Here is an 11,730-nt window from a genome sequence, read left to right on the forward strand (position 1 = left end):
TTATATAGAGTTGTTGGGTTTATATCGTGATGTAGAAGCTTAAAATCAAATTAACAATTTTCATTCTTTATAGACAAAACGGTGTGTGTGTGTATATGGAATGGATTTAGTATATGGCATTGCCAGTGTTTCGGTAATTTATTGCCTTTCCCATAAAAACAGGTAGAAATTCTTGGTTTTCATAATAAATAATTTTGGTCAGGTGCAAGACGATATGATAAAACATATAAAAATATCGACAGAGAAAAAAAAACGAATTCCCCATATTGTAACAATATAAAAATATCAATCCTAATTGATGGCTCACACAGCCAAAAAAAATAAAGAGAACGGAGGGAAAAAAACGTTCAATAAAAAAAGTCTGTAAGGTCGTAATACGGCATATACTCTCGAACGAAAAGGACTTTTTATTTCTACAAAAAAAAACATTCGATAGGTTGTTATGGCAGGTGGAGTCCTATATTAAATAAAATTGTGTTGGTCCTATACAGAATTTTTTTTGTTCATTGTGTTTAATAGGCGCCAAAAATTATATTTCAACTTTTCATATTTCCGGGAGTCATTAGTGTTCCACTAATATTTTCAACAATCAACCGTCAATTTTTTATTGTTATTTTTTGTGTGTCCATCCTCTCCTCTCCCGTCAAACATTATATGAATAAACGATTTATAATACTCTCCATATAGATTCTAAATGCAGTGAATCAATTAAATCAATCGAAAAACTTAAAATCGTAACGAAATATAAATTGAACGGAAGACGATCGAAATTCAGCCGTCGAACCATAATTTTTTTTTCTTCTCAGTCGTTTCGTCGAAGGAAAAGTCTCTTTCTTAATTGTTAAATAATTACTTTGAAAATAATGTTTTCACTTGATTAGTCTCTGAGCCGCTTTGAAATTTATGGTTCATGAGATGTTTATCACTAATTGGATTTGGTCCATCAGATAAATTTAACTCACATTTAATCAGACGAGAGAGAAATGATGATGATGATGATGTTTTTTATCAGTTTTTATGTGTGGAGTGTTCTTTCTGTTCGGTTCAGGTCTTTTTGTTCCAGATAGGATTTAATTGATTTTTATGCCACACTAAGAGGATAGTTGAGAGATTGATGAAGTGTATATGGCAGGGCTTATTTTCAGGATTTTTTCTGTCAAAAATTTAAAGAATTTGGAGAATTTTCAAGAAATTGCAGAATTTTCAAGAAATTGCAGAATTTTCAAAAATTTAAAAAGTTTTCACAAATTTGGAGAATTTTTAAAAATTTGGAGAATTTTCAAAAATTTGGAGAATTTTAAAAAATTTAGAGAATTTTCAAAAATTTGGAGAATTTTTAAGAGTTTGATGAAATTCAAGAATTTTCTGAGCTCTAAAAGCTCTCCAAATTTTTGCAAATTCTCCAAATTCTTGAAATTTTTTGAAATTTCTCAAAATCCTTAAAGATTCTTAAAAATTCTTAACAAGTTCAAAATCTTAAAAAATTTTAAATTTCTCCAAATTGTCCAAAATTCTCAAAATTTTCCAAATTCTTGAAAATCCTCGTAATTCCTATTTCAAGAATTATTTTCATGAATTTCAAGAATTATCAAGAGAATCAATTTCCCAAAAATAGGCCCTGGTACATGGTACACAGTAGTCTATGGTTACATTAACAATTCATATTCAATTGAGCGATGGTACACATACGGTTCATCAAAACTACAATATCGTTTAAATATGCGTTTCGGTGTATAACACGACTTAATATGCTCGGTATTACTACAAATTAAACCGTCATTACATTGTATTGTTCCACATTCCAAAACATTTAAAAAAAAGCTCTCGTTTCGATAGGTTTTTCGGTTTTTACTGTACATTACATGTCAGCCCGAAAATCGCTGTCGAATGATTTCGCAGTTTGAGATCGGGTTAATTGTTTTTTTTTTTAAATATTTTTCATTTAGTTTTGATTTTTGTATATCTCCCATAAATAGATTCGGCTGTGTAATTCTAAGTACTTAAAATGGAAAATAAAATTTAAAAAAAACTTTTTGCGATTAACCTTCCACACATATGTGGTAGTAATCGATTTAAACAACGGGCGGTCTATATCTCACGTGTGGATCGAGAAAACATTGGGTGTAGTGGATGTAATAATTCTTTAATGGTTTTGTGTTACACTTTTTTCGTTTCGGCGTGGTGAGGTGAGGTTAATTTTACGATTGAAATTGCAGTTTCTAAACTGAAAGCGATAATTTTGTGGAAAATATCACGATTTCGTGGAGACGGTAAATATCTTGACTAAGACAAAATTAGACGATTTATGTAAGTAGTGCTGAAGCATTGGATGAACTAGTTAAACAATCTTCATAGAATTATTTGAGTAGATCTATTATCTTATGGGCAGCGACGACACAAATGTACAATGAGCTCTCAGTAATGTTGTCGTCATAACAATAATTTACTCAAATTAATGAAGTACTAGATTTGGTATCAAAAATTCTGCAGTGCTTTTGACAAAAGATGTACTAGACGTAATGCCTCGAGGAATATGTTGAGAAATTCCAAGGATTTTGTAAAGTTAGTAAATTTTAGAGAAATTGAAAGAATTGTTTTTTCAAAAATGATCTCTGCTGTTTATTAATTTGTCACTCACGGTGCATGATCCGAAGTATTTTCTTCGAGCCGTATTATATAAGCTGTCCCTTCACATCATAAAACAATCCACAATTAGTTGCAATAAAAGTTTCTTGTCTCACTAAATTAGCTCCGGATGGTGAGTGAGTAAGTAAAACATATTATATTCGACCATCAAAGCCATAAAATGCTTTCGAAAAATCGATTTCATCCAATCAAACTGTTACAATCTCATTGTGTGCGCCAATGCACTACACTTTGTGGCCAATTTCACATCGTATCGTTACGCAAAAGCCATTAGGGAATAAATCAGAAACAAATCTTTATTCGCAGCCCACAATGCCACAAATAAATATCATTTTACCAACACTGACAATAATTATAAAATTGAAATTATTGCTTCGATTTCCTCTTTGTTTGTTCTTTGGGAATTTATGTTTCCAATAAACTTCAATAAAATGAAAATTTTTCAAACTCAAATATAATTTAGAGCCCATATAATGGATACATTTATGCAAAACAAAACAAAGAAAAAAATGAACGTACGAAACGAAGTGTGGATTATAAATTGTTTTACCAGTGTTTCGCTCTCTCTATCCACTGCACCAGACCAACCAATATCTCTCGTATCAACAGTGATATACATTTTATGTGTGAGGATATTCTGTATTGGGATACGTGCAAGCGAAAAGTTTTTTTTTATTTTCATATACAATTCGTAATGTTCCGTCCATATCTCCAGTCACCTACTGTATATTGATACTTTACGCTGCCACAGAGTGCAACAAGTCTTGTTGATTATAGTTTATTATTGGCAAACATGCAATCTAAGAACAACATATACTCAAAGTTTTGTGTACAGAAAAATATGAAATTTGTTCGGCGCCAATTTATCGTTTTATATTGAATATGGACATTGGGATGGTTTTACTATAATATTTTCAGAGTTCTCTCGGCTGTAATTTTTTTCTCCTATTTTTTTTCTCCATTTCAAGCTACTTGTTAACGTTAATTATATTTTCCAAAGACATCATACACGAGTGCGAAGTAATGAGGTCTGATATTATGTTTCAAGTTCGGTTTTATTTAGAACATTGTCAGTTTCCTACACACGCGGTGTAATATGTTGTTTGAATATTATAGATGCGACGATGGTTTATTGAGCGAGATTTACTGTTTGAATTTCTCAAAACTGTAGTTTCATACGCAGACGGATTTTATTACCGAAATAGATCATTTAACTGGACAACGACGACAGTGTGTTAAGTGTAATGATTCCTTGAACTTGAATGGTCGTAAATAATTTTCGTCAGAAACAAAGTAGAGAAGATATTGAGGAGCAATGAACAATTGAATTGCTAGGAAAAATCTCGACAATTTGAGAATTTAACACGCCAATTTTGTCAAGACGATGTCCATAAAAAAGCTCGTTACACAAGGTTGTTGCAACCTCACGTTCATCAGAAAATTAATTGAATTTCCTTCATTAAAATATCGTAATGAGGACTATTATTACACGCAGGTTTGTAATGCAAAAAAAACTTTTCCGAAATAGCATTTGCCACGTCACAACTGGCAGTAGAAAAAACACTCAATGTACTGATCCTAGTCTTAGCTTCATCCATGTGCATAATTAGTGAATCATAAGAAAAATGTAATAAATTTTTGAATAGAAAATACATTTCTCTTATGATTCGCTTAACATGTCCATGCAATGCATAAATAGCTTAGACTAGTGTGCTTATATTAAGATAGTTTTTGGCACTGCCTGTTGAGACGTGGTTAATGTTAACGATGTTTGTTGTAGTTGTGGTTGATTCCTGTTGCATAAATGACTAAAATTGAACGAGATTACGGTCTCTTTATTTCTCGGAAATTTTAGATTTCTAAACACGACACCAAGTATGAATAGAAAGATTGGAAAAAAATCGTCTTGTGCGCCATTGATACAAACCAAAGTATCTTCTATTAGTAATCATGAAGCATTTTGATAAGGTTCTATAGAGCTTTTTGCCGTTTGACGAGTTGATATAAGATTCTACACAGCATTCCTAGATCTGTTTACTTAAGATGATTTCACATGTCACCAAATCATCAAACTCAACCATCCTTACAGTTAACAGCGAAACTTTGGTTGCCTATGATCATCTGTTACCGACGAAAACGACAAAATGACCAGTCTGGCTGGTATGTCCGTTATTTAAGAAAATGTATGTTGAAACAAATGAAGTACAAGATTTCGTAGTTTAGGATTTAGTGATTATATATCACTTTTCCGTTTGTGAATGTCTAGATTCCTACTTTTGATACGTTCCATAGCAGTATGAAATTAGCCACATGAGCAAACGGTTCCATCCCGTATTGATGCATTTGTTTAACAACAGAAGTTCGTTCAGCAACTCAATAAAACGTTTATTGATTATGACTACCACTGAGCTACCTAATTATTTTTTATTAATTCTTCAAGTCCATGTTGTTTGCGAGCAATAAAAAAAAGAAGTTCAAATTGAATTATGACCATGGTAATCTATTGCCGAGTCAATTGCATACAAATTGCAATTTATGCTAATGGGAACGCAAGGAATATAATATGCACACACTAACGACCATAACGAATCAAATCGAAAATGTTTTTTTTATTATTTTCAATCCGAGACTTTTCATTTACAACAACAGAATCGCACGCAATGAAAAACTCTCGCATTTTCATCTTTGGATAAATTATTGAATCATAAAACTGAAACAAACGATTAACCTTATGGGTGTCATTAACTTCCATTTCGATGATACACTTTGATATAATTTCGTATCGGGTTTTTTTTAGTTGGATGGAAGAAAAGAAGTAGAAAAAAAGAAGATAACTGGCAAGGTGCATTATAAATGTCTAATTGCTGTTATGCGCGTGTGAATGAACTTCATTCATTATATGGTAAACAATGTTATGCTACTGCCATTTATAATAGAAAAAGTAATTTAAAACTTTCACTGCCAACATCCTATTATGAAAAATTGCGATAATACTCGTTTTGGACGAAAAAAAAATCTTTTTTTTTATCATTATCTCGTCGTATGGAGTTTTCAGTTGTTATTCATGCTGCACATGCATTATGTTTTTATCAATGCGTTGAGAAGGTGCATATTAATTGTAGCTTTTCGGTATATATTTAGGAATGTGGATTTTCGCGTAATATTAGAGTTCAGTGCAGTTCATTTATTTTATTTGCTTTTTTCTTTACTTTGTATGTAATTTGACGAGGTCTGTTATTACGTATGATTGTATGATGAATGAGTTCGTGTTCAGTATTCAATTGCTTACGGGTCAACGATAACATCAACTTTTGAACTTTGGAAATGTTTTGGTGTCGCTGACGATGTTTTTTATGCAACGATAGCTTAAAGTTCAAGGGAATCGCCTTCACCCTAAACTCTTATTTCCATCCATATTTGTCATCATCCTGAATGGTCCCCTTTATATAGTAGAAGTCAACCCCTCAAGTATGACCCTTACTGAGGTGGTTCTAGTGCATATCTTGTCACAAATCGTCGAAAATGAAAAATTAGTGGCAAAATGAAAGTATTAAGGCCAAACGAAGCATTTAAAAATAAAAATTTTCACGAAAGGCCTGGCGTGCCTGACAGGTAATTTTTTTAAATTTTAGACTTGTTAAGCATGCGAGATGCCAAATTTTGTTTTTATTTCTCAATTCTTCCTTCGGCACCAATATCTTGATTCTGTCACCAACTTTGGATTTTGTACGATGTATCACAGCCTAGATACACACTACTTTCGTTAGGCCTCTACTAGGCCTCAAAATAGAGAGTTGTAGAACAAAAGTTTTACGTAATGTAGTGACAGACTCTAAATGTTGTGGGATCATATGCCATGAAAATGTTTTCAAATTATGATGCGTCGAATTCAAAATTTTCTTTTTTACAAACAGTTTTGCTCCACCCAATTACTATGTATGTATATGACTGTGTATGTTATCGACAACGATGACAAAAAAAACTTGATAATGTGGCCTCTTATGATAAAATGTTCGACAAAACAAATGAAGTAAAAGATTTTGAATCAAAAAATTTGGAAATACTTAGAGCAACTGAAGTACCAAACTCGTTAAATATACGATTGTGCTATGTTTGCTGTTGGAAAGATTAAATCGACTTTTATTAGATTTAAAGTTCAAAAACATACGAAAGATTTGTGACCGAAGTGTAGATCAGTTTGCTCGTTCTTCAGCGATTTCATCCAATTACTTCGTTAGAAGAAAAAATTGTTGGAAGAATAAGAAAGATTAAAACAAGTTCAAGCTTTCAATGCAATTACAAATAACATGAATTTATTCAATGTCTAGCAAATAACGTATCTGAGTCTGTAATTAATGACCTAACATTACCATCTCACATCTCATTTTGTCGTCACCTAATTACAACTCTATCTACTGCTAAATGCAACAAACATAATCATGAAATGCGATTCCACAGAAATGATACGCCGATTCTATGCACATCAACCTAAACGAAAAGTAAATTTCTAATTTGAATCGATATAGAGGAAATAACGATCTAAATAATACAAAACCGAAGGAAAGCAAACCAACCGTACTGTCCGTTACTCTACATTTTAATAAATATTTTTTTCATTTCGGATTTTTGTTTGTAAAAAGTATATCGCGATATTGTCGGAGCACGAATCGTTTTTAAATGGATTTTCATTATTTATACTATTCGGGCATTGAAACAGAATGAAACGAAAATAGTCTGAAAATCATGAATGAAATGAATAAGAAAAATATCATCGAAGCAACGAGAATAAAGTTATGACCGAAGTGAACAATCCACCTAACAACAAATGCATATATGAGGTCGATAATTTTGAGATTTTATTATTTTTTTTTCCTATTTCGATTATCTAGAGATACATTTCGAGAAATGGAAATCGCCATCGAATCGAAACGAAAATCTATTTCATTGATTTTATGTTTTATTAAAAACGAATATAAATACAAAGTTGTGGCTGTTCTGTAAAGAGAGATGAAACCGAGCAGAGAACACAGGCAACAATAACAACAACGAACGAACACACATAAAAAAGTATTGAAGGAAAAAAGGCAAATTTTGCACCTAATAATAAATATATTTTCTTTCCACTTGATTAGGTCGTGACTTAACAATGCTTTTATATGCTTTTGTGTACGGAGTTAACTTCTTTGTGGCGCGTGCCTCTCTTTGCCCATTGCCGTTACAATTCATAATGTGGAAAATATTAAATGAAATGAAATTTTTCTTCGTTTTGTTAAACACAGAAAATGATTTTTTTTTCTTTCTTTTTCTCATTTTATTTTCATATATTCCAGATAGTCTTTTGTGCATCAGTAAATTTCATATATTTAATAATAAACGAACCAACCAAAATGATCTTTCGTCGGTTTACGTGCAAAAATGATGTTTTTTTTGCGCAATTTTAAATTGTATTTTGTGTGCATAAAATGATGTACGATTATCGGGTTTAAGCTTTCAATTTAACGATCTTTTCATGTTGAATGGAAGTGATTGATGATGCATTTTTGCTGGTGCATCAATAGAAAACCTTTTGCTGTTTCAGCGATTCCGATTTTTGTTTTGGTTTTGGAGAACATTTTGTGCAATAATCATTGAATCGATTGGAAAAAAAAAATGGTTTTAAGACAATGCAATTGAAGCAGATGAAGCACTGAGCAACATTTCAATTGACCTTTGTAATCAGGAAAATCTGGTACTTCTATTGTTTAAGGTTCGCATGGAAAATCTATTACCGCATTAGTTCTAACATAATGCTTTGCTATATAAGACACCACACAGAGCTCTCGTCGCTTATTTGTGTAGTTAATATCGATAACAGATGACCACCATTTCTAATGTTCAACGGAACGTAGGTGCTATTCGTATTTTTGATTTATAATTTGTTGTAGTAGCGGAAAAAAACTCGACACATCTGAGTTCTATGAGATAGAATTGTAACAAAATTGAAGAGTTTTTAGTGCACGAAGACTGATAGAAATGAGAAACTAAATTGAAATTTGTAAATAAAATTTTTGTTGTAAGCGCCCGTACGAGATTTGCATCCCAGACCACTTGCATGTGAATCGTGTTCTACCGTTCTACGATCTGGTTCAGACCAAAATTCAATTTAGTTTCTCATGTCTTCATGCACTAAAATTATCTCAAGCAAAACGTTCGGATTAACCGAAGAAATATTACATTTGAAATAAAAAAAAATTGACTAAATTCACCGCCATAGAACACCTCATGAGAATTTTGAGAAAATATTTTCTTCGATTTCCTTCGGTTTTTTCGACAAAATCGAGAAATTTCAAGAAAATATTTTCTCGAAAGAAAACTTTGCTTCACATTTACATTCTAACTTGTGCAGCGCTGGCTTTTGATGTTATTTAAGATCTGAAGACAATTTAATTTCTATAAAATTGACAGAGGAAAGTAAAGATCTAACAAACCGAAACTACCGAATGCTATAACACGTTGGTCAACGAATTCCAAAAATCCAGTCCAACGTAACATTATCAGATCATCGCCAGAATTCAAAGCTTCCAATTTCCAACCAATTTTATTAAAATTAAAAAAGAAACGTCCTGGTCAGACTCTAATAAAAAAACATCAATCTCAACGTATAAAAAAGTTTTTGAAAAATCCTGATGAGATAATAATCTGACCGTTTAAAAGGCGATCAAAGATTTTATCAAAATTCTTTCCATCGAAAAAAAAAATCAAAAAATTTTGACTCATCAGTCACAACATTATTGATTCCGTAAATAAAACTTTATAAGCCATATAACAACCCCCCAAATGCAGTGATCGATCAATTCCGTATCATTTTCATAAACTAACGTCCTTTCGCATGATTGAACTACCCTTATAATTCGGTGTCAATTGTACGAACGAAGAAAACGATCGAAAAAAAAAGAATTTCTCACAGTGAGCGTTCATCCGAGACCCTCATCAAAACAAAGTGCATGTCCGTTAAATTGTACCTGTTACCCCCTATACCACTTAGAGAATTACCTGTTGTAACGTGCATTTTATTGCGCACTTTCATTGGCCCCCTTTTGTTAACATAAAATTCCTTGTTTTCTACTCATCAAAAGCCTTAATTATATTCCACGTAACATTAAAAATGCAACAAGTTCCATCGAAACTACATCAAATAGGATAAAAGACCAGTGAAACATGGTATGGGAAATGGGTATATTATCGTATATGTGGTTTTCACGGTCATGTGAACATCCATACATTAGCCACCCTTATAAGAGTTCTTTATGAATAATTATACCATGCCTTACAAGACGTTGTTAAACAATTTACCCGAAATAAAAAGACGTTAAAATAACGATTTCTTAACGATTTTCTTTAAGTTTTTCCCACCGTCATGGGAGAGTTACCTGTTCAAGTGAGTGCGTTCGAGAATTTATTCATCGAATGTATTCATGACCGAGTACTGTTTCACGCATTTTAAGCTTTATTATGATAATTAATTGATGGGTTAGATGTGTGAATATTCCATATTGAGTGTGGTGGAATTAGTGAGAACTTTTGATTGGGCGAAAATTTTGAATAAATCTTTTTGATCAGACTGATCTCGTACTTACATCTTCATCGTCCACATACGAATAAATGTTCAATTTGTCGATTCGTACGGTTCCTTGGAACGGATAGTAGAAGGCTCCTTGTTTTATCCGGTTGGTCGTCCATACGGATGCCACCTGGTCGCCGGAGTTACGGGCTCCCAACGATGTTACAACTAATGAAAATTCTTGAGGTATTAGAACACACGTTTCCATTTTTTTCGATTTTTTATCTTCTTCAAATGGTCAAAGTTTTGTCAAAATTTGCAAAACATATTTTTCACTGATTGGTCAAAGGAAAAAAGTTCACTGTTCCCGGTTGTATGCTTGGATGGAATGGTATCAAGTGTACGACAAGTCAATCACATAAAATATCGAAAATTTCATCGAGAAAATTTTCTGTTTAAATTTTCATAAAACACCAACGAAAATCGCGAAAAACAAATCGACAATTTGAGTATGGGCATTCGTCACAAAATTTAAAAAAAAAATCCCAAAAGAAACAAAATCTTTTTGCTCCTTTCGAATCAACAACACACAAAAAATCTTCGCTCTCAAAAAATTCGATTCCAATCGATCACAATTTCTAATAAACGAACAAACAATAATAATGCGCTCAACAACGTGAAAAGATGTACCGATCTCTCAACGACTTTATGAATACTGTCCGTTTGAGATCGCCAGTATCTAACCATGACCTTCTAAAGAATAACAACGCACACTTAATAACCGATCTACACACTCCAATATTACCTATGCCGTGAGGTTTGGTGTGTTTTTTTATATTTCTTCTGTTGTTTTGTTTGTATCTTATGTTGTTTCTTTGCAACCTGATCGCATTTTCCACTTGTCTGTATATGTATATCGGCACGTTGTTGTGTTTCACATATATAGATATTTACCTCTCCGGTTGATATACACTGCGCTCCGCCTTTTGTGTACAACAATATTCGACATCAGTATGGTATATGAGAGCACCTTCATGTAATACCATTAAGTGTATCAAAGAAGAATAAACGTAAACTCAATGATATTAAAATGAATATGAAATAATAAAAAAAAGGTAACAGCAGCAGAGCAAACGTATACATAGAGTTTGGTGCCAAAGTATAAGACGATTAGATCACAATTCAATATCTCAACCGACTCTATCGTTTTCCCCCTTCTTCCTTGTCGTTGGGATATGAAGAAAAAAAAATTGGAAAAAAATTATTAATTTGAGAAATAACATTAAGCTAACGAGACTGCATCGTACATATGCTTTGTTGGTTGCCGTTGGTCGAATGTTGCATATGGTGGAGATAATTAACTGTACGAAGTGCCTTAGCGAAATTAGGAGGAAGACGGTCCATTTATGGATGGTTGTTTGTTTTAGATCACAGATTAAGATCTAAAGTCTGCACTAGGTTGGATAGGAATAGAAGCTGTGCAGAGAAAAGACCAATTATTTTATCAGAGACTATGGAATTGAAGATTAAAGATTTTGTCGATT

General features: G+C 32.5%; 1 protein-coding gene across 1 annotated transcript in view; it reads right to left on the reverse strand.

The window, feature by feature from the left end:
• The window catches only part of LOC119079072 (zinc finger and SCAN domain-containing protein 31-like), a 37,381-nt gene extending 26,457 nt beyond the window's left edge, over positions 1 to 10,924 (reverse strand). Inside the window, exon 1 of the mRNA XM_037186881.1 lies at positions 10,263 to 10,924. Within this exon, the coding sequence (XP_037042776.1) occupies positions 10,263 to 10,454 (192 nt within the window). The 5' untranslated portion in view covers positions 10,455 to 10,924. The remainder of the gene's footprint in view (positions 1 to 10,262) is intronic.
• Positions 10,925 to 11,730: the final 806 nt, after the last annotated feature.

Source organism: Bradysia coprophila, unplaced genomic scaffold, assembly GCF_014529535.1.
Source record: "Bradysia coprophila strain Holo2 unplaced genomic scaffold, BU_Bcop_v1 contig_297, whole genome shotgun sequence".
NCBI classification, from domain to species: Eukaryota; Metazoa; Arthropoda; class Insecta; order Diptera; family Sciaridae; genus Bradysia; species Bradysia coprophila.